The sequence below is a fragment of the Trachypithecus francoisi genome, unplaced genomic scaffold (genome assembly GCF_009764315.1).
Source record: "Trachypithecus francoisi isolate TF-2019V2 unplaced genomic scaffold, Tfra_2.0 Lachesis_group2, whole genome shotgun sequence".
Classification (NCBI taxonomy): Eukaryota; Metazoa; Chordata; class Mammalia; order Primates; family Cercopithecidae; genus Trachypithecus; species Trachypithecus francoisi.
In genome coordinates, this window is record NW_022681465.1 from 70346121 (window position 1) to 70373888 (window position 27768).

The following is a 27768-nucleotide window of genomic DNA, read 5'->3' on the forward strand; positions in this document are numbered from 1 at the left end:
TAAGTATAAGGATGCATAAATATTGGTACAATTGAATGAATTTAAGTGATTTAAATTCTAAATGTACATTATTTTCACAACTGTGCAAAATATATAACGGATCCTTAAACTTGTATTTGACAACTTTTTCAACTCAAGTGGATATTTTACAATAAAAATGTGTTCGCTGGCTCTTCCTGCTTATTAAAAAGTGAAATCAATGCAGTAAAACATGTAATAAGATTTAATGTACAGGGGCCATGAATGTAAATACACAAGGAGTATCAAAAATATTAAGTCAAAATTATCTGAAGAGCCTACATTGACCAGGTAAGCACTTCACCCTCTGATTTAATAACTAATCATTCTATATCAAATGTTAACAGTGAATGAAGTAAACAAGGCACAGAATAATAATACACAGCGGTGGGGAAACACTTCTGAAACATAACATTTTGTGAAAACTAGTTTTCAAATAGTGACCCTGGAGAGTTAGGGAAATAAGAAATGTTAAAAAGAAGAAGTAACAGTGGTGTAATTTTATTCACATAGGGTTGCCATTAAAAGGTTAACTCACTCAAAACACATTTTTGCTATGCTAACATTCCTTTGCCTCTCATTTTTACAAATAAATCCCCACCACAGAGCAGAAATGTTAGAAATTATATCACAAATGGAGCACATTATTTTTAAAACCTTTTAGAATATGGCTTAAAATTTTACACAGCAAGTTACCTATTAATATGTTACATATTAACAGATCTATTTGGACAATCAGATTTCCTTGAGATTAAAGATGGAGCTGGCATTTTTTCTTTAAGAAGGCATTTTAAGGCTGGGCATGGTGGCTCATGCCTGTAATCCCAGCACTTTGGGAGGCCGAGGTGGGCAGATCACAAGGTCAGGAGTTTGAGACCAGCCTGACCAACATGGTGAAACCCCATCTCTACTAAAAATACAAAAAATCAGCCAGGCGTGGTGTTGCGTGCCTGTAATCCCAGCTACTTGGGAGGCTGAGGCAGGAGAATCGCTTGAACCCAGGAGATGGAGGTTGCAGAGCCGAGATTGTGCCACTGCACTCCAGCCTGGGCGACAAAGCAAGACTCCGTCTCTAAAAAAAAAAAAAAAGAAGAAGGTATTTTGAGCCTGTTAGGGGAGGTTCTATAGTGTGGAGCTTCTTTATAAAGTGGTCTTATGTATATCAAAAAAAAAAAAAAAAACAAAAAGCCAGAAACTAGATCCAGCTCTGGGAAAACACTACATTTTAATGTATTTCTATCTGATATGTCATAAATTCTTTGCTATGAATGTCTATGCAGATACTTTAAGAAAAATTGATTCTCTGGATATACATCAAAACCTAGATTAACTTTGTACATTAACATTTATTTTAAAAAATTGATAAGAACAACATGTTAAATATTGGCAAAACTAAGAGCACTCAATTTGATTATCCATCCAGCTTTCACAGAATTTACTTCTGAGCCCACAAGACTCAAATTGTATAAGGATAGAGTCTGTTTCGTTCATCAACATATCTAGCACCTGACATAGTAGTACATGGCACAGAGTGGGTGTTCAATAAATATTTGTCAATGACTGAACAGAAATTTTCAGCAGCAAGTGAAAGAAACACATGACTTTGAACAATGGCATGAGAATACCAACTGTTTCATTATGCAATGACAGGATCTTTTGGCAAAAATTCTAGGATTACTTATAAGTAGATCAAGAATTAGATAATTTCCTCCAAAAATAATTCTCATAATGGGGGGGGGGAATACTCACATTTTATCCTAAAAGCAATTCTGTAAAACTTGGAGTATAAGCTAGGTGAAAACCACAATACTAAGGAAGGCAATTCTAAAACTACTGTGTTTTACATATTTATTAAAGAATCCATTATTTGTGATAATACTCCTAACACAGGTGAAAATATTTTTACAATATTTTACCAAACTCCGAATAGAAAATGTCTAGTCAGTTCATCCTTTTAGTCCCTGAATCTTTCTTCCATCTTTAAAATTTGAGCATTTTAAAGATAGAAGAACCTGTAGGACTCATGTCATTTTTAAAAAATTGACTTAAAACACTTATTGGATAACTAATACATTTGTAACAGCATCATGATTTGTTCTGATATCTGTATTTCACCCAGCACTGCTGAAATTAAACAGAATGAAACTCAAAGCATTCATCTATAATTTCAAAAATGATTATTTGAAATTTTTAAATCAATAGTCATAACATCATCCTTGTGTTCTGAAATTAGAAAATTCTTAGCACATATACAAACATATTTACCTATGTCAATTAGGTCAATGTCAGGATTTATCAAAATTCTCTGTCATTAAAATTTTTTCAAAATCTTGATTTTCAGGTACTATAAAAAATATGCACTAATCAAATGATATGTGTTCAGTTCTGACAATCCCACAATTAGGAGGAAAGGGAAGGAAAAAACACTTATACAGTTAAGTTTCAAATCCTAAATATTTAGTTCTTTATTTAAGCCTACCCCTATAAATTTAAAAAGATATCAGCACTCTTGGTTACCAATTGTAAGCAATATGAAAATTTCACTGCTATCAATTCTAATTAGTTCAGTCCATCCATTTTCTTATACAGTGAATGTCTTTTTTTCTATCAGAATCCAACAGAAGAATAATGCAAATCTCACTTCTGAGCCCACGGGCAAGCAGTCTCAACAATAACCAAAAAAATGTCACTTTACGACTGGTAGTCCGTTTCTGAAGTAAAAATATTTTCTCCAGTAATCAAAATTTGTCATGAGGAAATCCTTCACTGTTCTAGAAGCACAGTTCGAAGCTCATCTTCTTTATTGATCATCATCGAAGCAATTGCACCATCATTAAACTCAAAAGAAGTTCCTCCATCCACAACCATACAGGCATCCCAACAACGAGAACGAACACAAACCCTAGGCAGAAGGAAATATCTCATTAAATAGTAATAGTTTTCTTAATCTTAACTAATAGGTTATTTTAATCCTGAATTTTAACCTCACACATCACTTGGGCCTCCATTTAAAAAATCAAGTTGTTCTCTGGTATGAGAAAATTAGTGACTATGTAAATATATGGGTATATTATGAAGGTCTCCAAACGCAAATATTCAGGATAGCACCATTCACTCAAGCATTCAGCAGTAAAGAAGTGCAGACCTGACTGAACTCACAGGCTGTTTTCATATGATTGAATGTTGAATTACTAACATCACAAATACTAAGTATTGAACAAGAGTGTTAACTATTTTCATGTAACATTTTTACTTAAGTATAACACATATACAGAACAGCTGGGTACGTGTATATGTATACAGGTATACATAATTATTAATGTACAGTTCAGTGAACACACTTATGATCACCCAACTCAGGAATCAACTGTTACCCAGCTTGCCAGAAGCTCCCTCACTGCCTTCTCCCAGTCACTATCCCTGCTCCCTCCTCAAGCATACCTACCTTCCTAATTTCTATCACTGTAGTAGTAATAAGCTTTGTCTGTTCTTGAGCTTTATATAAATAGAAGAATATAATATGCACAGTGGTGTCTGTCTTCTTTTCAATAGTATGTTTGTGAAATTCATCCATGTTATTATGTGTAATATTAATAGTAGTGTGTTCATTTTTAATGCTGTATGAAATCACTTCTATTGTATGAAAACACCAAAATTTATCTCTCTCTTCTACTATTCATGGACATTTGGGTTTTTGGCTATTGGGAGTAGAGCGGTTACGAATATTCTTGAATGTCTTTGTGCACATATTTCTGTTGGTGCATACATTTCTGTTGGATATATACCTCAAAGGGGAATTAGTAGATCACCGTGTATGCTATGTGCAGGTTTGCTAGGTAACTGCCAAACAATTTTCCAAGCTATATATTCCTAACAGAAATTTAGGAATACACAGGAAGTTGTAGTTACTCCTCCTTGCCAACAACTGGTACCTTAGTCATTCTGGTGGGTGTATATGGTAGTGTATTATGTAGTTTTAATTAGCATTTCCCAGATGAATAATAAGATCATGTTTTTCATATGTTTATTAGCCATATGAATATCACCTTTTGTGAAATGTCTGACTTTGGCCATTCTTCTATCACGTTGCCTGCCTTCTTCTTATTTTCAGTAGTAATTTTTATGTACTAAATATTCTGGCTATGAGCCCATTGCTGGATATAGGTCCTGAAAATATCTTTCTCGCTCTGCCTTTTTGTTTTCCTAATTGTATCTTTTGATTACTGGCAGGTCTTACTTCCAGTGTAGTTCAATTTGTCAATCTTTTGTTGTTACAGTGCTTTTCATGACATGTTTAAGAAATCTTTTCCAACTGTCAAAATCACAAAGCTATTCTCCTATTAGCAAAACCTTAAATATAAGTAGTATATATCTTTGAAGGAATCTTTGTCGTCTCACTCAAACTGAGTACAGATCTGTGGATTAATCAAATTAACTGTCAAATGACAACATGAATTTTAAGATAAATTTCCTTATTTGTGTCTAACCTGGGGAAAAAATTAATTGTATGTCTATAAAGAGAAAATATGTACACTGAGGTCAGCAATTTGTAATTGCTTAAGCTGTTTTCTGCTTGCCATGAGATAGATGACATTTTCTCGGAATTTTAGATTTTCTTGTTAATTTGGAAAATTGGGGAAACTTTACAAAATAAGAAATTATATCCACTTTTTTATATCCTCTGTCCCCAAAAATAAAATGAAGCAAATTCAATAGGTGGGAGGTCACTTTTAGGGAAAACCTAAAAGAAATGAAAACTATTCTAAAGGTTTATTGCTATGCAATCTAAGTTTTCTATCAGTGTTTATCGTGTTTTTATTCTACAGCTTATGAAAAAGAAGGGGCTTTCTATTCAGCTTCTTTTACAATTATTGTGTCTTGGTTCATTTTTTAAAAACCAACAAATCACTGAAATAAATAACTGTACCCTTTCTAGTCACTTAAGTTTTAGCTTCTCTAAAATGGCACAACAAGTGTACAAGAAAATATGATTTTAGCCGGGTGAGCATGATACCTTATTACTTTCACAGGTTCGACTTTTCCTGCTAGATTAAGTTTGAATGAGCAAATTTAATGAAATTAAATTGTTTTCAAACCAAGTGTGCTTTGTAACAATGAAAGGGATGAAAATAGTCAGAAGTCAGACCGAGGATGCTTACTTTGAGGAGAAACAACGCTGACGACTGCTTGAGAAAACTCTATTTGCTATTGGTTCTCGAATACTGAAAAGTATTTTTGGTTCTTCTGGACTGTAGAGCAGTGATTCATTATATTCATTTGTTACTACAAAGAAAAAAAATATTAGCACACTCAATAAAAAATGGTCACTTCTGAGAAGGGCAAAACAAAAAATAGATGCCATCCCCCATTTAAAATTAATTCTGTTCCAAAAGTCTATTTGGGAACAAATTTCTCGAAACTCGTAACACATATTCCATTAAAAACAGTAACAAAAAACCTTATAAATAAGAATTAGGTACCATGATTTGCCCACAGAAACACACATCACCCACAATACAGCAGAAATAGGTACAATTGGGGAAAAAGAAAAAATAAAAAACCACTAGCTTCAAAGCTTGTAATTAAACAATAGAGGAACTAGATAGATGCATTCAAAAAAGGAACTTGAGTTGCCATATTGCCCTGCCAAGTTCTTTCCAAAATACCACATCAAAGAGCTCATAACTATGATAATAAGCAAACAGCGTTGATATAAAATGCAGTCTCAAACAACGACAGGCAATATCCTTTCTCCAATACATCAACATATTTTTTAGAAATCTTTGGGACCTTTCTCTCTAATCAAGAGGCACATGAAGGCTGGAATACAAAGCACAAATTGGTTGAGAAAATTACAAATATATCAGGCCTGAAAGAAAGTTTAGTTGAGTACTACATTAAAAAAATTAAAAGACTGTCAGATAATCTACCTTATGAAAGTTTCATCTGAATTACTGGCTTTAAAAAAAATCTAATTCACTCACAAAAATAAAAATTTGGCTCCGTGAGAACACACCACAAAAAAGCATGCTAGCTCTGAAAGAAATTTCAAAGGCGTAATTTCACAAATGTCTGTAACAGTGATTGCATCACTGGCACTCACTGTTGCTTCTGAAGATAGTCAAATCTTGAAAGGAATGCCATTCATCAAAGTAAAGCTTTGGTATGTTTATTAAAAGAAGAAAATCACAGATGATATATATACACACACATACATTTGTGTGTATGTGTATGTGTATATATGTGTGTCTGTGTGTATATATATATAACCTTAATTTATATATATACCTGACATAAATTTCAGTTATTTTATATATATTATTTTTTAAGTTGAATTATATAATTAAGAAGCAATTACTATATGTGCCTAACTTTCCTCTGATACAGATTTACTGCTGGTGCTAATTCATGAACCATGATTAAAATAATCTTGTAGGTCTCAAACTGAGTGAAGAAGACCAGAATCCATTTTAGAAGGCTGAATGGGGCTTGAGAGATTTGCTTCTTTTTTCAAACTATTTTAGAGGCAAACTGTCTCCCCCCAAAAGGAAGTCTTATGTGGAAACCTAACAATAAAGACAAACTGACACTGTTAAAATACTGTATCAGGTTAAAAAGTATTGCTAACTCATTTTAAGGTAACCAATGAGAATGAGGCTGTTAAGATAACTCAAATCCAAGCATTTATGTTTATGGATGACAGTTGCAGTCTTACGTGTATCAATATTCACTTTATGTCTATATATTTTTTGTCATATATGTTGAGAAGATCCTTACATAGGTATGTAGATGTAACTTTAAACACATTTTGGTATGGGGTTTTATAAAAAACAATCTACCTTGAAATTTTAGGATATCCTTCAATGGAGATAGCAAAAAAAAGCTTTAATTTGAGGTGTATACAAGAATGATCCTGGTAGATAAGTAGACTTCAGTGTGTTACAATCTTATATGCAAATCAAATGAATGTGTTTTTCAGTTTAAAAATTTAAATTGTTTTAAACAGAATGTAAAGAATACATTTGAAGAACTCCTAGAAACACCAGCTAGATGATCTACTTTAACCCCCTCTTTTTACAACTGTGGAGGATCACAGCCTTGCCCAAGTTTCACAGCTGATGTAGTAGAGATCTGGAACTGGAACCTACGATTTCAGATTTCTTGGTAAGTATTCTTTCTCTAACAGTGCTAATTCTCTTAAAGGAATCTTGATCAAGGTATCTTGTGGTAATCAGGCAAAACTAGGGAGAAGAATGTTAAAAAGAATATTTGAGTGAATAAGAAAATAAGCACTCATAGCTCAGTGAATTCTATCTCATTCCAAGGCATAGTGAATTTAGCTGTGCACTTACTATTTGTGAGATAAAGATTTTTCTGTAATTCCCTATCCCCCAGGACATGTTTGCAGTTATACTGCTTTGACTTAAGAGTTGTATTTCAGGGTTGACTAAAAATCACAACAACCAAGTCCAACTTTAATCTTTATGTTGCTTCAAGACATTTAAGGGGATATCGTATTAAAAGCATGTTTGAGTAAAAAAAAAAAAAGTACTTTGCTAATTAAATAACACTTCACACTATCATTCTTAAAACTGAAATAGAACTAAACTGTTAGTGATTATTACCAATTGTCACTGACCTTTCTCTACCAATTCTCTGTTCAATGGAAGACTCAAATTTCCTTGTCGTTTTGCTATTGAAAAAGGAAAGGGGGAAAGTATGATTAAAATGTATATGTTATAAATACATATATGTTATTCTATAACATAATAGCTAATATAAAATAGCATGTATACATTATATAGCATATTATCATAAACAAACAGTAGTCCCCCCTTGTCCTTATTAGCACTTTTGCTTTCCATGATTTTGCTTTCTTCCAGTTTCAGGTACTGGCAGACAACCATGATACAAAAATATTACATGGAAAATTATAGAAATCAACAATTCATGTTTCAAATCGCACATCATTCTAAGTAGCATGGTGAAATCTCACGCAGTCCTGCTCTAACCCACCTGGGATGTGAGGCATCCTTTTGTCCAGCTTATCCATGCTGTGCATGCTACTGGCCCATTAGTCACTTAGTAGCTGACTTGGTTATGAGATCGACTGTCATGGTATCATAGTGCTTGTTTCACGTCACCCTTATTTAACTTAATAATGGCCCCAAGGCACAAGTAGTGATGTCGGCAAGTCAGATATGCCAAAGAGAAGCCATAAAATGCTTTCTTTGCATGCACAGGTGAATGTTCTCAAACAAAAAGGTCATATGCTGAGGTTGCTAAGATTTACAATCAGATATATGAATCTTCTATCCATGATATTGTGAAGAAGGAAAAAGAAATTAATGCATAGTATAAGGGTTTGGTAGTATCCAAGGTTTCAGCATTCACTGGGGGTCCTGGAACATGTGCCCTGCGGACAAGAGGGGACTACTGTAATAACTGTTTTGGTACTCACCAATATTTAAAACATCTTCTACTGCCTGAGTTGCAACCCTGTTAATATTGAATGACCTAGAAACAAAAATCACAAAATTTTTAGTTTTAATTCTAAAATCATGCTAAAAATCACAAATGAATAACCTACTTAAAATATAGAAAATTCTTAGAATCTGGAGAAAGTTCTAAATGAACAAAGTTAAAAACTGGTAAATAATGTACTAGTATGGGTATGATGAGACAAGTATTTTCATACATTGATGGGAACAGAGATATTGCAGTTGGAGAGCAATTATGCACTATCAAAATTAAAATGAACATATTCTTCAATCTAGTAACTTAACCTAAAATATACCTCCACCTATAATACACAAAGATAGGTACAAAAATTATTAGCTGAAACGCTCTTTATAACAGCAAAACAACTCAAATATAGAAACCCACAGAAAGGTAATTAAATAAATTATAGCTACTCACTGATATTAAAAATAATACAAATATATGTGCTGATGTGTAAGGATAACCAAAATACTAAGTTAAAAAACAAAAGGCATCATATAGTGTATATATTGTTTCATTTTAAAAACAACAAAAAAATATATATATAGTATGAATCTAGATATAAGTACTACAGATACGAAATGAAAAGGAGACTAGCTTTTTGCTGTATACCCTCCTTTTGTACCTTTTAACATAGGCAAGTATTCTTTAAGTTATAAAATAGTTTTCTTAAAGGTAAGAAATCTTCTACATGTGCAATGCCTTGCTTAACCACTAAAAACCAAGCATTAATACAAACATGAATAACTTTTCAAAACAGTTCTGTCCTGGGGGTCTATAAAGATCACTAAGAAAAGGTTATTTTTGGCCGGGCGCGGTGGCTCACGCCTGTAATCCCAGCACTTTGGGAGGCCGAGGCAGGCGGATCATGAGGTCAGGAGATCGAGACCATCCTGGCTAACATGGTGAAGCCCTGTCTCTACTAAAAAATACAAAAAATTAGCCGGGCGTGGTGGCGGGCGCCTGTAGTCCCAGCTACTCGGGAGGCTGAGGTAGAAGAAATGGCGTGAACCCGGGAGGCGGAGCTTGCAGTGAGCCGAGATCACGCCACTGCACTCCAGCCTGGGCCACAGAGCCAGACTCCCGTCTCAAAAAAAAAAAAAAAGAAAAGGTTGTTTTTTTTAAAAAAAATTCCCAGTAATTTTGAATTCTTCTACCACCTCATAACTCTTCATACATGATCTCAATAGATAATCTCAAGAAACAGGAATAACGTTGAGTCAACACAACTCTAAACCTAAATCACTGTCTCTCAACTTTTTGAGAGAGGGAGAATAAGAGATACTCTTATACCTGCTAAACCCTGTACCCTTCATGTTTGGAGAAATGCAAAAACATGAGAACTTTTTTCTTAGGTCTATAACCTTCACCACTCTAAGAGTTCCCACTTAAAATCAGACATAACCTCTACTACCAAACTGGAAGACAAACTGAGTATCACATCTTCATCAACTACTAAAGCTTCATCTCCTAAAAACACATCTTCATCCTTAATTTAAAGTCTGGTAGGGCAGCATGTATGGAGAAAAAGGACTAAGAACAATCATAAGAAGAAACTAATTGAAATATATGGTGATCTGGCTCTGTAGTACTTCTCCCAATGTACGGAGTAAACCTGATTCCCCACTGTCCAGAGAACTGACATGATAATGGGACAATTTAGAGACATTTGCTGTGTAATACCACCCCTATATCCTGTCTCCTGTGGAAGAATTTCTGGAGATGCAGACATGGAGTAACTCTTCCCCAAACCAGTTTTTCTTCCTGAATGCATATTTTCTTTTCTTTTCTTTTCTTTTTTTTTTGTTGAGACGGAGTCTCGCTCTGTCGCCCAGACTGGAGTGCAGTGGCCGGATCTCAGCTCACTGCAAGCTCCGCCTCCCGGGTTTACGCCATTCTCCTGCCTCAGCCTCCCGAGTAGCTGGGACTACAGGCGCCCGCCACCTCGCCCGGCTAGTTTTTTGTATTTTTAGTAGAGACGGGGTTTCACCGTGTTAGCCAGGATGGTCTCGATCTCCTGACCTCGTGATCCGCCCGTCTCGGCCTCCCAAAGTGCTGGGATTACAGGCTTGAGCCACCGCGCCCGGCCCTGAAGGCATATTTTCTAGCCCTTCATGCCATATAGTCATGTGACTGAGTTATAGCTAATGAAATCAGAGTGGACATGATGAATAAAACTTCAAAGCCTGGCTCACAGCCTCCCATGGGGAGTCCCCATGCTATTCTACCTTCTGTAGCAGAGCAACCGGGGGAGCTATGTTTAGAAGGTGGTAGAGCCATGTGATGGAAGAACTCTGGCTCCTTGAATAACCACTTACAGGGAGCTGCCTGCCAATCAGGAATACTCACTGCAGACTTTACAAGAACAAGAAATAGACTTATACTGTGTTAAGCCACTGAGATTGGTGGTTTATCTTTTATAACAAATAGCTTACCGTGAGTCACACATTTCCACATTTCATATTAAAAGTAAAGACTAATTAAAGAATTTCATACAAGAAAACAAGCCCCTCTCTATCAAGAATTAAAAGAGAAAAATAGACTATTCTAATCTTTTCTTTCCAGTGATTCTTCAGAGGTCTATGGTTTATAGATAGGTTTAAAATTTAAATCATGACTTCACCATTTATTAGCCACATGGCTTTGGGAAAGTCAGTTAACTTATGAAACTTTTTGGATTCTACTTATGAAAATAAAATCACCTACTTCCAGAGTATTTGTGAGAATTTAAACAAGATCATCTAATTAGCTTGGAACAAAATATGTGCTCAGAGATGGTAGTATGACAAAAACAAAAATTATTAATGTATAGAAATATACAGCTATTCCCCAGCCCCTCTGGCTCCTAGGCTTCCCTTCTCTTCCTACATTTCTTGAAGAGAAAAGGACAAAAGATGAATGGGAATTGCAGTGGAGAACATGTTAGATGCAAGCAAGCTGCATGGGGCTTGGTAGAGAAGAGACTGAGTAACCAAGGTGGCAGGGATAGGATATAGCTTGTGAGAAAGACTTTTATACTAGAGCACAGGAAATAAGAGAAAACTTTAACAAGCAACATAGAGAAGGCTGAGATTTTAATCTAACCCATACTTACCGAAATGCAACATCAACACAGGACTCAACTACTGGGTGCATGTGGGAGGCGAGGAATGCTTTAAAAGCATTGTAGTGGCTGTCATTCCCTATGCCCCGAAAGGTTGAAAACTTGAACTATCAAAATCTATCAAAATTACACCCCTCCCCAGACAGAAGCCCCATTGCCTCTAGCAGAAGCACTACTTCACTGAAATTACAAATTTATCTTGATAATTCTTCAATACAACCTAGTGACTTTTCTTTCAACTATGTGACCTCTATAGACAGCTCAGAACCCCTCTCCCTTTCCATTTAAAAACTGACCTTCCCTGTGAAGCAGCACAAGTAGTAATGACAGAGAAAAGGGCACTGATTTTGCAGTCTAGCACACCTGTACTTATATCCAGGTTCTGACTTCTTGTATAACTTTGGCCTAAATTATCCTTGCTAACCTTTAATTTACTCATTTATAAAATGGGAATGTTACTACTTTCTTTCAGGATTTCTAAAAGGATTAATTAATATATAAAAGTACCTAGCACAGTACAAAGTAGCAGGGGCTATATAACTGATAGCTTGTATTACAATGCATAAAAAATAAACATACAGAATCACGGAAGTTCAGAAGGCAAAGTAAACTTACTATTTTATCAGTTCCAATTCCTGCATTTTGCAGACAAGGATTTGTACACAGATGTAAAGCTAGTCTGTGGTTTAATCAGGTCTCTTAACTTCCAGGCCAGTACTCTTTTCAATTATACCACTTTGCCCATTTTTTATGATAAGAACACTGGGTAAAGACAATCTCTATTTCTAACAGAAATTTCCATTTCTATTTCTAATTTCACTCTAGTTTTCAAAAAGTAGCATAGCATGTTCAACAGGAAAGATGCTATCATCATAAATGAAAGCTGTTAGCTGTAATGTTTTCAATTTAATCTATGAGATGGTTACAAAATAATTTTATAACATATTAAAGGATTAATTTTTTTCACAAAATTATTGGAAAATTCACTTTAGAAATGTTCCTTTCACTGGCCTTCAGGAAAATAAGTTATTAACCTACCTTTTTAAATGATACTTCTTATTTTTTCCAAAAGACTATTTGGCTAATTTTTTTTATTGAATACTTATGAATTAAATGATATGATATCTGAAAAATAACTTCAAAATAAATAGGACAAAAGTAGATAGATGGGGTACAGAGGCAACAAGACTAGGCATGTGTTGATAATTACTACTAGCTAATGGTATGTGGGGATTCATTACAATATTTTGTCACTTATTAAAAATTTTTCATAATAAAATAGTTTAAGAAGTCATGCTAAACAAGAAGGAAATAAAACTCTAAATCAAACTATCCAAATTTAAAAGTTTGATAAGCATTGTTTTAGCTATATACAATTGTGAGCATACAGTCATTTACTCAAAAAATATTTTTTGAGTGAATACATATAAGGTACTGTGAACACAAAAAATTAAGCAGGAAAAAAAAAAAAAAAACCCTAGTCACCATCCCAAATCCATAAAGTTGCTTTAACTAGCTGGGTACTAGCATATTAGATAACTAATAATGTAACAACGGCTATAACAGTGCTATGAGAAAAAGTGTTAGGGAAGGATAAAAATGATTAATTCACTGTCTTTATGAAAGAGGTGAGTGAGTGTTAAAGATTTGCTAAAGAGAATGACATTTCAAGACTGAATTTTCAGCCAGTGGATAGAAAGTGGAGTGTTCAGGCACTCAAGGCAGGAAGAAGTTGCACTGAGCAAAAATAAAAAGCCAAGCGAGAACAAGAAGCGTGCTGAGAATTGCAAGTAGTTGTGCCAATTCTAGTGTGCCATAGGTGGGAGTAAGGGTAGGGCAGGAATAAGGCCAATAAGATCACTAAGGTCATATGATAAAGGGCCTCAAATGACAGATTAAGCAATCTGAACAGTGGTCAATGAAACTTGTAAAGCAGAGAACAGAGATAGATTTATCTACATTTTAGAAATATGACTCTGTTGTAGATACTGGAAAGGATGTGGAGAAATAGGAACACTTTTACACTGTTGGTGGGAGCGTAAATTAGTTCAACCATTGTGGAAGGCAGTGTGGTGATTCCTCAAGGATATACAATTAGAAATACCATTTGACCCAGCAATCCCATTACTGGGGATATACCCAAAGGATTATAAGTCATGCTACTATAAAGACACATGCACACGTATGTTTATTGTGGCACTATTCACAATAGCAAAGACTTGGAACCAACCCAAATATCCATCAATAATAGACTGGATAAAGAAAATGTGGCACATATACACCATGGAATACTATGCAGCCATGAAAAAGAATGAGTTCATGTCCTTTTTAGGGACATGGATGAAGCTGGAAACTATCATTCTCAGCAAAATATCTCAAGGACAGAAAACCAAACACCACATGTTCTCACTCATAAAACATCAGAACACATGGACACAGGGAGGGTCACACACCGGGGCCTTTTGTTGGAGGGGGGACTGAGGGAGGGATAGCATTAGGAGAAATACCTAATGTAAACGAGGAGCTGATGGGTGCAGCAAACCAACATGACACGTGTGTACCTATGTAACAAACCTGCATGTTGTGCACATGTACCCTAGAACTTAAAGTATAATAATAATTTTTTAAAAAGTGAAAAAAAAAAAAAAGGAAATATTACTCTGTGTAGTGCAGATGACAGCCTCAAGAATAAAAGGTGAGGCACAAAGAATATTCACTAAAAAGGTGCAGGCTTGGACCAAAGTAGCAGCAGTAGAAACCCAAAAAGTGGACTAAGATTTCAGAAGCACAATGAACAGGATTTTGAGACTGGGATATATAGAGAGGAGAATGAAGAATGGAGGACTCCAAAGGTAAGAACAAGGTTTTGAGAAATCATGTTTTGCTTTTTTTCTCTAGACATGGAGTCGGGTAAATGCTGATGGTATTCAGCAATATAAAGAACACAAAAAGAAAAACTGAAGATAATAAATTCAGTTCTGAATGTGTTGAATCTGAAGTGCTACTAATATCCTATCTGGCATGTAATTTTAGAATATGAGTTTGTACTCAGGAGAGAAGGTATGTTTGGGAGGCATCTGTGAGGAATGTACTAAGAAGACGAGACTACCCAGAGGGAGGTTATAGAGTAAACAGGACATAGGATGCACCAGGTTATCTCCAGTTAGGCTTTTAATATACAAACCTCCACTCTATTTTTGTTTATTGTACTTTGTATTCATTTTCTTACTATTATTTAAAATATTTTTCATTTTTAAGAAAAGATAGTCCCAAAACCACTTCTCATTTCCTTTCCTTTACAAACCTAGTGCTCAATAATGACCAAATCCAGGCTGTAACTATAATCCAAGAAGTCAAGGCAAGACTACTAGACCCCAATGATGAATGAAACAGAAACTTGGCCTACCTACATAACACCACCAGGACACCTCTTGCGTATTACACGCCTTTGATGTGCCAATATATTACATTACTGAAAATATTTCACAAAACTTGATAAGCAACATCCCAAGTTACTTACCAGGCCTTTGATCCTGTTCCAGTACACAAATTGAGCCCTGAACTCTTCTGTTTTTCCCATGGACCATCATCAACTGAAATCTCATAGTAGGAAGCCCTGTGAATTGAGAATATAAAACTGTTTGCTGAGCTTATGGTTCACAGTAAATAAGATAGTCTTCTTCAGAACTAAGAAAATCTTAATTAAGTCAGCTTACCCAAGAAATACTGGACTTAGTAGGCACACACATCATGATGCTAATTCCAATACTGATTAAGTGAAAAAGTTAGAAGAAATAAAAAAAAAAAAAAACTACATGTCTGCATGCCTGTCTGATTTATATATTCCTTTCTGACAGTACTTTAATATTTCAAATAGGGGCTTCTTGCAAATTTCTGGCTAGCACTGTGCTATTGCTCTTATGGAATCTAACATACACAGAGCCTCATTTCAGAATTCAAAAAAGAAAATACTATTCTTAAGTGAGTTTCATTCTTGGTAGCCAGTCCTTGATATATTTAAAGCTGATTCTAATTCTTAAAGTTATTAATAGTTTCTACTAAACTCTTGTTTCTTTTTTTTTTTTTTTTTTTTTTTTTTGAGGCGGAGTCTCGCTCTTTCGCCCAGGCTGGAGTGCAGTGGCCGGATCTCAGCTCACTGCAAGCTCCGCCTCCCGGGTTTACGCCATTCTCCTGCCTCAGCCTCCCGAGTAGCTGGGACTACAGGCGCCCGCCACCTCGCCCGGCTAGTTTTTGTATTTTTAGTAGAGACGGGGTTTCACTGTATTAGCCAGGAGGGTCTCGATCTCCTGACCTCGTGATCCGCCCGTCTCGGCCTCCCAAAGTGCTGGGATTACAGGCTTGAGCCACCGCGCCCGGCCTAAACTCTTGTTTCTTAAGCTACATGCTAATGTACCTTTTGAATTGGTAGTAAGCTAACAGAGATTAGATAATAAAGCTGTAAAGAAAATTCTCAACCAATACTGGATAGTGGACAAAACTAGAGATAAACCAGAACTAGAAATTTCTTTGAGATTTACATTTCCTAAAATATTTCATCAATATGAAATAAAATGGGTTTTCTGGCACCAGCAAAAATGGCACTGTTCTTTAACTCCATGAATGCATAAATGATTTGTAACTATTCAAAGAACTTTTGAAATGTCTAAAAGCCTATTTTGTAAACTCTATCTTAAAACAATTGTGTCACTGATCAACAGTGAATTTTTTTCTCCAGCAAATAAAAAAGTTAAGATAAAACCATAATAAAACACAAATTTTCAAAATAATAACAATTACTGGACATGCTTACAAACACGTGTGGATAATTTATCTCTTATTCTAACCTTTACAGTTTATCCTGTAAGCTCTTAATTTGTGAGGGTTTTGCATAATACAACTCCTTTTCACTTTTTTCTCTATAGTCAGAATTTCTTATTAAAAATAAAAGATAGCAGGCCTAACATTCACATTTAATCTATTTCATAGCTTTGTTATATCTTCCTAGAAAACACACACATTAGGAGCCTATTATGTAGAGACAAGCCAGCCAAATCCATGGAAGTGGCTGCTACTATGCCAGAATCAAGTAAAACCAAAAGAGATTAAAGGTAAGGGTGCATGGGTAGAAAAGAAGCAGAGGCAGAGAGAAAGACAAGTACAGTCAAGTGAGAGATGCTGAGCCCAAAATAATGAGCAAATTTAGTGTCATTCTCACATGCAAGTTTATCAGGATTAGTCAATTCATAGAATTTTTGTTTCAGGGAAATTATGTTTTTAAGGCAGCAATAAAACTCACAGTCCCTTTAGAGTGGGTATACTTCTTCTTAAATTGTCCACTGCTACAGCCCAAGAATAAGACATTCTAGGTTAGAACAAATAGGAGAAAAGAAAACAAAATTGGGCCTTTAAAATGTTCTTAAATCTAAGAACATTATAAATGAGGCAGGAATAATATTGCTGCACTTCACATTTTCCAAGCAAGGCACTTAAGTTTTCAGAGCATAGTGAAGCCTCAATACAGAATCTAGAATCAGAAATACTGGGCTTACGTTACAGTTCTGATGCTAGCTAATTATATGACCTTGGACTAGTTATTTGAACTCTCCAAATCTCAATTTTGTCACTAATAAATACAACTACCTTTCTCACAGGGTTGCTATGAGCATTAAATGAGATAGCACACACAATATGAGCAGTGCCTGACACATAGCAGGCATCCAATAAATCATTTCCTTTCTGTCTAAGGGTCTATGTCATAAAATCTTTAAAAGTGAGTTATAATACCTGCAGTAGTTAAACTGTTTTCAATAGCATCAGAAGCCAATCCATTGCTGTCTTTACTTAGTAAAACCATAAGGTGAGACATCAAAGAAGACAAAAAGCAGCATCATCAGTTATTTATGAGATAAACCAACCAGATCACTACTGCCACATAAAATAAAAGCATTTGATTGAAAATCCCCTCAAGAAACTTCAGACTCCCCCGAAATCTATCAACTGATGCCAGTTTTCCTCCATATGTTATTTAATTTTTTAGTAAGTATAAAATTACAAAGCAAAGCTAGCTCTCAGCAGTTACCTTTAAAATACACAAACAGAATAAAATAAGCCATTAAATGGCTTCCCTGAAGTAAGCACAAACTCACAAAACATTTTTATCATTGCATTTATTTAAGGTAGACTTTCTCCAATCTCATTTAAAGTTCTTCCTCTCTTCTCTATCTTGTCTTTAGAATAATGACAAGATTGTATCACTAGAGTTAAATTTTTTCTTCTCTCATCTACCACATAGTATCTATAATTCATGTTCGTATTGCTTCAAACTTTATATGCAGCAAAAGAGAAAACTTTATAGATAGCATAAGTCTTGCTGTGTTAAAGTATATTTTTAAACTTTACTATATTTTTGTTTCCTAAATATTTTATCTTTGAATAATAAATTTTACTTTTAACTTTTTAAAATTATGTATTACTCTCCAAAAAATTAAGATACCACTACCTTTGTTATTCATCTTTACATCCCTAATGACTCACATATTACACACAGCACATGCACAATGTATTTTTGTTAAATATTACATAAACAACATAATTACAAATCAAAAAAACTGTTCAAACCATTCTGCTGAATCAAACTTCAATTCTTTTTCAACACAACCCAAGTTGAGTCATTGGCTACAATGTGAATATCTTTTTTAGTTAAGACAAGTTTTTCTCACTATAATTAAAGTTCTTATAAAAGGATATGACTTCCAGCAAACAAAATTTCAGAATTTATGGAACTCTTAGTAAACTAGGGATCCAACAACATAATCTTCAAAGGGTCACTCACATGGTTCTAGTAGCAGGAAAGTAGCAAATAAAATTCATCTCTAATCTTCTACCCTTAATTTACTTACATCTACAAGGATGAGAAGCCAGGTTCTAAAGTACTATCAAGAGTTAACTTTACATCACAGTAGTCATTTTATAGCTTGTCACTGTGTTCCACAAAAATGTTTTGCAAAAAAAATTATGTTGATAATGTAAGCCTAAGTTATATTCAAGTCCCACAAAATAGATTCTGCCAGTAATGAAACACATACATTTTTACACTCCTAATAAGGAACTACATTAACCTTAATTTTTGCAATAATGGTTACAATCTTGACCTGTCGATGCACTTGCCTTATGATGTGTTACACTAAAAAGGATACAACATCAACTATGGAGCATTACTGTCAAAAATGCCTAGTCTGAATCTAACATGAAAAAAAAAATCATACAAATTTAAAATAAGGGATATTCTGCAACTCAACTGGCTTAGACCATTCAAAAATATTAATATCATGAATGACAAAACAGGATGGAAGTGTTCTTAATTTTAAAAGGCCATGATGGCCAAATGCAATGTGTGATCCTTAATTGGATCCTGGATAAAAACAAGCAAACAAATTATAAAAACAAGCAAGCAAACAAATCAGCTTTAAGAAGCACTAATTAATAGGAAATATTAATATGAACTGCCTATAAAAGTTTTCTATCAATTGCAAATTTGTACTTAGTATATTACTCTCTTAAATATTTATAAGCTGGGAACAGTGATATGCACGTCTAGTCCCTGCTACTCAGGAAGCTAAGGCAGGAGCATAGCTTGAGTCCAGATTTAAAGGCCAACCTGGGCAACATTCAGACATGGTAAGATACCATCTCTAAAAAATAAAAATAAAACATTAATAAAGCATCTGGCCAAGTGCAGTGGCTCACACCTGTAATCCCAGCACTTTGGGAGGCCGAGGTGGGCGGATCACCTGAGGCCAGGAGTTTGAAAGCAGCCTGGCCAACACGGTGTATCGGGGGAACCAGCCCCCAATATTTAAGAAATTATAAGAGTATTGATTGGAGAAGTGATAAATGTCCATGAAATCTTCACAGTTTATGTTCAGAGACTGCAGTAAAGACAGACATAAGAAATTATAAAAGTATTAATTTTGGGAACTGTTAAATGTCCACTAAATTTTCACAATTTATGTTCTTCTGCCGCAGCTTCAGCCAGTCTCTCCGTTTGGGGTCCCTGACTTCTCACAACAATGGTGAAACGCCATCTCTACTAAAAATAAAAAATTAGCCAGGTGTGGTGGCACGTGCCTGTAGTCCCAGCTACTCGGGAGGCTGAGGCAGGCTAATCGCTTGAACTCGGAAGGCAGAGGTTGAAGTAAGCCAAGATCACACCACTGCAATTCAGCCTGGGCGATAGAGTGAGACTCGGTCTCAAAAATAATAATAATAATAATAATAAAGAATCTATATAAACAGATTAAAGGCTCTGGGATGCAGTACAATAACTTTATTTAATACAGGGTTTTACAAACTTTTTTTTGCCATACAATGTTCTTTCCCCCTTAATACATATTAACGTCTATGAAGGTTTTGGAAATATTTCATTAAATAATGAACTGTCATTACTTACAAAAGATTATTCACAAATCTTAGCCAGGTTGTAGAAATTGAATAAATATCCAAAAGCACTAAAACATTAAATTCCATGCTCAAGATCACTGGTTTAAAAGTACCTGGATGACAGACTCTCCCCAATGAAGACTTCATTTAGTGCTCTCACTGGCAGAAGTTGGGGTCCTGAAGCCTCACACCCTGCATGTAATTTAAGACAAAGAAAATCCAAGATAGCTCCTTGATTTCTAGAAATGTTATAAAAAATTTATAAAACATTACAACTTTTATATTTTTGTTTTTAAAAGAATTACATACTTTAATATAGTTAACATTTAAATTATCTTTTACTTAAAGCATCCACAACATAAACCTTAAAGGAATCTAAACTTACACCTGTAATGAAGGCCCGAGTCTCTCTCAAAAATAAACCTTAATTCTTCTTGAAGCAATTTCTCAAGAGTGATGAACTATATTTATCCATCTCAAAAGATTCTTGTTGTTACACTTAGTTTTATCTTGGAAGCTTCAGAGATATAACTTACCAATTAAAACAAGAACTATTTTTGATTTAAGCAGCAAATGACATGCATGGCTTGGATGATGGAAACCAAACCAGGTATGTTAAGAAATCAGACATTTTTTTCCAAATAAGGAAACCTCAAGAGTGTTTTTAGCAACAGCAGCACTGGAGGAAATATTTCCACATCCCCCTTCATAATTCCTAAAAAATGTTTTCTTTTTTTAAATCTATAAGGTTGTGTACACAGTTAAAGTAATCTTCCTTCATAATTACTTAAACATTACACCATCATATAAAATGACTGTCCCCTTCAAATGGTTCCCTTTACTTCTTTTATTAGTTTCCAACTGGAAAAGGCAACTCTGTATCCTCAGTGTCACAACTATCAGATTTACTGGACTCAAGTATCTCCCACTAGGCTAGCATCATGAGAAAAGTTCGCTTTCTGTCAGACAAGTTGACTTTTCTGTCTCCTCCACAATTCCTACGAAGTTAATGTTTAAAAATCCATCCCAATTGTGGTAGGCAGGCTCCAAGCTGGTGCCCAGTGATTCCTGCCTCCCTGGTATTCACACTTTTGTGAATACATATACTCACACTCTCTTTCTCACATCATACTAGGGTTGCTCTATGTGACCAACAGAATATGGAAGCAGTGATGGCATATCACTTCTGAGATCAGGTTAGAAAAGACACTGTTGCTTCTACCTTGGCTGCTCTCTTTCTCTTAGATCTCCTGCTCTAGAGGAAGAGATAACATGAACAACCCTTTGGAGAGACCAACATAGTGAGGAACTGAAGCCATCTGCTAAAAGCCATGTGATGAGCTGGAAAGTGTGTTCTCCAGTTCCAGTCATGTCTTCATATACCACTGTCCTGGCCAACAGCTTGACTGTCACCTCCTGCCTACACCAGAACTAGCTAAGCTATACTCTTAGAATCTTGACCTTTATAATCTGTGTGAGGTCATAAATATTTACATTTAAGATGCTAAGCTGAGTGATTTGTTATAAAACAATAGTTACCTAATACACTATAGTTACCAAATACACTAATAAAACCACCACTGTCACCAAGACCACTTTGATCTATTCTTCTCCTTTGACTTGGTAGCCTAATTATTATATTCTTCTGTTTGTTATGTTTATTAAATTGAACATTACATTTTTCTCATTTATTTTGGACTATAACTGCCTAAAGGAAACCCAATTATTCTTTCAAATATAACAAGTTATTACAATACCAAGTACCCTTGGAGTACTTATTGTTTACCTAAATTATCAGCTCAACTTCATAATACAGACAAAGACCTTGATACAAAAAGCTAAATATATATATAGCTTAAAGCCGGTTTTAGTCATATATATGTATATACACACACACATATATATACACACATATATATAAAGATTTGATATGTTTAATCAAATTTGATTGCACATAAGACTAAAACTGGCTTTAAACTGTCTTAGGTACTACATATATTTACATTCTCATTCTTGACAGTTTTACAAACATAAATGGCTAAAATTTATTGTTTAAATTACTTTTCCTTAAATAATTACTAATGAAATTCGTTTTAGATTACTATACCCACAGATTTCCTACAAATGCTCAACAATAGGTACTCATGAAATATCACCAGTAAATCTGAGCTCTCACCATCAAACTGTAACCATGTTTCCCTTTTATATGGTCTTGACTTTCCACCTCTATTCTCATTTTCCCTCATCCTAATTTATCTCTCCATATTACATTTTTATTACATGTGCTTGTTGAATTTCAATTCAAAACTTTCATCAAATGAGTTAGACAATAAATAAAATTGCTTCAAATCTCATTAATCATCTTAATTCTGCTTATTTTTTCATACTAATTCACTACTAAACCTTATCTAATCACAGAACTGTGTTCATTTAAAACTTGTCTCAATGGGACATAAAAAGATGGACTCCATACCATTACTTTATTTTTTTGAGACAGAGTTTAGCTCTTGTTGCCCAGGCTGGAGTGCAATGGCATGATCTTGGCTCACTGCAACCTCCACCCACCGGGTTCAAGAGATTCTCCTGCCTCAGCCTCCTGAGGAGCTGGGATTACAGGCATGCACCACCATGCCTGGCTAATTTTGTATTTTTAGTAGAGACGAGGTTTTACACCATGTTGGTCACACTGGTCTCGAACTCCTGACCTCAGGTGATTCACCCACCTCGGCCTCTCAAAGTGCTGGAATTACAGGCATGAGCCACCGTGCCCAGCCACCAATTACTTTTTTATCCAAGTGAATAGATTACAAAATTATAATTTGTATTTTTAAACACAGAATTGTAATACTAGTGACACAAACTACTACACTGTGTAATTCTCTCACACTATGATGTTGCTAAACTTTATTTCCAGGTCTACTTGCACTGGATGGAGTCATGTGACTAGTAATGGCCAATGGAATGTGGACAAAATTAATGAAAAGGCCTAGTTCCTCAAACTTCCCATAAGATCTTCTATGTTCTCTATTTTCTCCCCACAAGATACAGAGGATCCAATAGAAGACTCAGAGGCCTTAAAATATGGTAGCAGCCACTATTTGGTAGCAGCTATGGTTGCCTGAAAACTCCTTGGACAATGAGATGAGTTAAAAATAAGCTTTTGGGCCGGGCGCGGTGGCTCAAGCCTGTAATCCCAGCACTTTGGGAGGCCGAGACGGGTGGATCACGAGGTCAGGAGATCGAGACCATCCTGGCTAACCTGGTAAAACCCCGTCTCTACTAAAAAAATACAAAAAAAAACTAGCCGGGCGTGGTGGCGGGCGCCTGTGGTCCCAGCTACTTGGAAGGCTGAGGCAGGAGAATGGCATAAACCCGGGAGGCGCAGCTTGCAGAGAGCTGAGATCCGGCCACTGCACTCCAGCCTGGGTGACACAGCGCTGTGACACAGCGAGACTCCGTCTCAAAAAAAATAAAATAAAAAATAAGCTTTTGCATTCAGTCACTGAGTTCTGGGATTGTATTAAACCAATTCATCTCTCTATATTAATACAACCAGTCTTTATTTATATAGCATTTACATTGTGTTAGGTATTACACATCATCTAAAGATTATTAAAGTATAGGGAAGGATGTGCATAGGTTATATGCCAATACTATGCCATTTTATATGAGGGATGTGAACATCCTCGAATTTTGGTATCTGTAGGGGGTCCTAGAACCAATCCCCCTCAGGTACCAAGGGATAAGTGTATATGAAATAATCTGCTCCAGTCACCACCCCCTCCATCTCCTGCTCCTCTCTGAAAGCTTGCAGTAGCTGTTTGTATTCTGACAAAACTTGGTGAAGAACATTTTACCATTAATTATGTGAAACACTTTGTGGGTCCTTTCAATTCAAAGACTCTTGCCTAAGTTTCCTAACTGAAATTTTTAAAAAGTATTAACTGATTCATACTAACTATATATTTATGGAGAACAGGTAATATTTTGATACACGCATACAACGTATAATGATCAAATCAGGGTATTTAGGATATCCATCACCTCAAATACTTGTCATTTGTGTTGGGAATATTTCAAATCTTCTCTTCCAGCTATTTTGAAATATAAAATAAATTGTTAATTATAATCAGCCTACTATGTTACTGAATGCTAGAACTTATTCCTTCCATCTAAGTGCATGTTTGTACCCATTAACCAACCTCTGCTCATCCCACCTTTTACCCTTCCCAGGCTTTAGTAACTATCACTGTATTCTCTATCTTCATGAGATCAACTTTTTCAGCTCTCACATATGAATGAAAGCATGTGATATTTGTATTTCTATGCTTGATTTATTTCACCTAACATAGTGACCTCCAGTTCCATTCATGTTGCTGCAAATCTCAGGATTTCATTCTTTTTACGGCTGAATAGTACTCCATTGTGTATATATATACACCATATTTTCCATATTCATTTATCTACTGATGGACACTTTGACTCCATACTTGGCTATTGTGAATAGGGCTGCAACAAACATGAGGTGCCAGTATCCCTTTGCTATACTGATTTCCTTTCCTTTGGATAAATAGCCAGTAGTAGGATTGCTAGATTGTATGGGAGTTCTATTTTAGATTTTTGAGAAACCTTCATGCTGTTTTCCATAATGGCTTTACTTGTTTACATTACCACCAACAGTGTATAAGAGTTCCCTTTTCTCCACATCCTTGCCAGTACTTGTTATTTTTGTCTTTTTGATAATGGCCATTCTAACTGGGGAGAGATGATATCTCACTGTGGTTTTGATTTGCATTTCCCTGATGATTAGTGACGTTGAGCATTTTTTCATATAGCTGTCAGTCATCCGTATGTCTTCCGAGAAACTTCTATTCAGAAACTTTGCCACTTTTTTTTTTTTAGACGGAGTCTCCCTCTGTCGCCCAGGTTGCAGTGCGGTGGCCGGATCTCGGCTCACTGCAAGCTCCGCCTCCCGGGTTTACGCCATTCTCCTGCCTCAGCCTCCACGCCCGGCTAGTTTTTTGTATTTTTTAGTCGAGACGGGGTTTCACCGTGTTAGCCAGGATGGTCTCGATCTCCTGACCTCGTGATCCGCCCGTCTCGGCCTCCCAAAGTGCTGGGATTACAGGCTTGAGCCACTGCGCCCGGCCACTTTGCCACTTTTTAATGAGATTATTTGTTTGTTTGTTGTTTGAATTCCTTGTATATGCTGGATATTAGTCCCTTGTTAGATGAAGAGTTTGCAAGTATTTTCTCCGATTCTATAGGCTGTCTCTTCACTCTTGTGTCCTTTGTTATGCAGAAGATTTGTTTAATATAGCTCCATTTGTCTATTCTGTTTTTGTTGCCTGTGCTTTTGAAGTCTTAGCCATAAAATCTTTGCCTAGACCAATGTGCTGAATAATTTTCCCTGCCTGTTTTGAGAAATCATCACGTATAATTTTTTGATTTTGAATATTTTTCTGTTCTTTTTCTGGAACTACCATTAATCAGATATGAACATCCTAGATGCTGAGCTATGATTCACTAACTTTGTATGTAATATTGTTTCTATATATGAAATATTAACTTCATTTATAAACTAAACACAGTAAATCTGAGGAATCTGAGCAGTGACTCTTTATATACCAATCTATATCTTTTTATAAGACTGCTGGTGAAGACAGTTAAATCTACCATCTATTGGTGGTAACAGTAACTTCTTTCAGTGAGGGATTAAAATTTCTAACTTATTTTTAAATTGTGCTTAACAGTTACTGCAGACTTTCAAAAACAATAATAGAAGTTCATGCACATATAATTTAAGATTTTTTTAATATAATTTTTTTTTGAGGAGAACCTTTAAAATACAACATAACCACACATTTTAGAAACATGTTAACCTATAAAGCTGTAAGTCACCATGAAAAACTCTGGAATAAGTGGATATAAACCTCAGGTACCAAGAAAGAGCAGAAGCAGAAAGCAAAAATGTAAAAGTAGCTTTTCCTGATAAATTTATCCAGAAAATAAAACACAGGAGAAAACTGTATCTTTTTATACAGTCTACAAATATTTAAGATTTATTTTGGGATATTCTTGCATCATTAAAGTCCTACATTTGCTAGAAAAAGTGGGAAAATACGGCTCAAAATGGAGAACCATCATAATCTTCCACAGATTAGCTCATTTCATCTTTACTGCTTTCCTTTTTTTTTTTTTTTTGACATTTCAAAGATTAAGGCCAAGAATCTTTTCTCAAACATCAACTATCTTATCAGATACTTTACAATCCTTCCCTAATCAGCTAGTTTTCAAATCTGTCCTAGAAAACATCTAGAAATATGCTATTATTTCTTACTTCAGATTCTAATAAACTTTACAATTGAAGTAATTCACTGTACTTTAAGTGCTACTAATGAAACTAAAAACAAGTTAATCATAAATTATTACATCAAAAAATTTGAAGTCAAAGGAACTATGAGTTAAATATTTCCCCAAACACATCTGATGCCCAATCCACCTACTTTCATCATGAGCTCTTTCAATGTTAAGGGCTCTATTGTGTTGATTCAAGCTTAGCTGCTGCTCGTGAAGGTCCACAGGAACAGGGTTTATGCCAGTCCCTTCAAGGTATAACCTGATTCTCTGCCTCCACAACCACCTTAGAATAGTGAAGAAAAGGCGAATTATGTTAAAATAGAATAAATTAAAGAGTACACATTATAATAATTTAACGAAATTAAAATAGTTAATAAAAAAGTTACTAGTTATTCCATGAATAAGTTATATCAGAAACACCTAAAGTCTATAGCTTCCTTATCAACGACAGATTTGAATATTTATTCTCTTTTCAATTATAATGGAAATACTTAATGTACTTGTACAAAATCTCCCAAGTAACTTAAATTAAGCCAAACTCTATCAAGAACCCAAAAAGTCCAAGATACTGAGCAAGATATAGTTTGTGCTTTGCTCAGCAAAAAATATTATACAAAAAAGAAAGCAAACTTAAATTAAAATAATATTGTGTTCAGATGGCTGGATTAGATAAAAATCTCTCTCCACAAATTTTGTAATGCAGTTTTTTTTAAACAATAAAAGGAAAAAAGGATTAAGAAACAATAAATAAAACAGTTTTGATTACACCTAAAAATTTAAATAACATCTCTGGTAACAGGAAAAAAAAATCAGATTTAATTGATTTCAAAACCAATAATCAATGTATCGAAAGTCAATGGGACAGATTCTGCTTGGTAAGTATACAAAAATATATTTCCACTTGGTAGGTACAAATTAGCCATTTCTAAAGTTGTCAAACTTCTGAAATGACTAGAAACTAGAATTATTGGTAATGAAATGATTCTAGAAAAGTCAAGAAGATGTAATACAACTTCACAAATATCTGTGGGAAAAGCTTTCCCCAACTATAAAATATAGTCCAAGTCAGAAAATAAAAAGTAGTCCAACTTGGCTCTCTCAAATATAATTGGCCAACCTCATGCTCCTTCTTCCACCTTCCTGTTTTCCTGATGGTATGACCACTGAACATATTAAGTAAAAGAAATTTTTAAAAATCCCATCCCCACTACTTAAGAAATACTTTTACGTGAGACAGATACCAGGAATCTCAGCATGGTTGGATTAAATCCAACTCTCAATCATTACTAGATGGGAGATAAAGATAAAAAATATAAAATCTAAAAATTCAAACAATTTTAGCCAAA

The 27768-nt window shown here is 35.0% G+C and overlaps 1 protein-coding gene across 5 annotated transcripts in view; it reads right to left on the minus strand.

Annotated features, from left to right (window-relative positions):
- Positions 1 to 203: 203 nt before the first annotated feature.
- Positions 204 to 27768, minus strand: part of NADK2 (NAD kinase 2, mitochondrial) — a 46739-nt gene continuing 19174 nt past the window's right edge. The window contains exons 6-13 of one of the 5 annotated variants that reach the window (XM_033179371.1): positions 26569 to 26705; positions 20176 to 20254; positions 16920 to 16985; positions 15144 to 15239; positions 8480 to 8535; positions 7658 to 7711; positions 5178 to 5301; positions 204 to 2920 (exon numbers count right to left, since the gene is read on the minus strand). In XM_033179371.1, the coding sequence (XP_033035262.1) occupies positions 2782 to 2920; positions 5178 to 5301; positions 7658 to 7711; positions 8480 to 8535; positions 15144 to 15239; positions 16920 to 16985; positions 20176 to 20254; positions 26569 to 26705 (751 nt within the window). In that variant the 3' untranslated portion in view covers positions 204 to 2781. The remainder of the gene's footprint in view (positions 2921 to 5177; positions 5302 to 7657; positions 7712 to 8479; positions 8536 to 15143; positions 15240 to 16919; positions 16986 to 20175; positions 20255 to 26568; positions 26706 to 27768) is intronic. The other 4 variants (XM_033179370.1, XM_033179368.1, XM_033179372.1 and 1 more) reach the window with 4 other exon arrangements.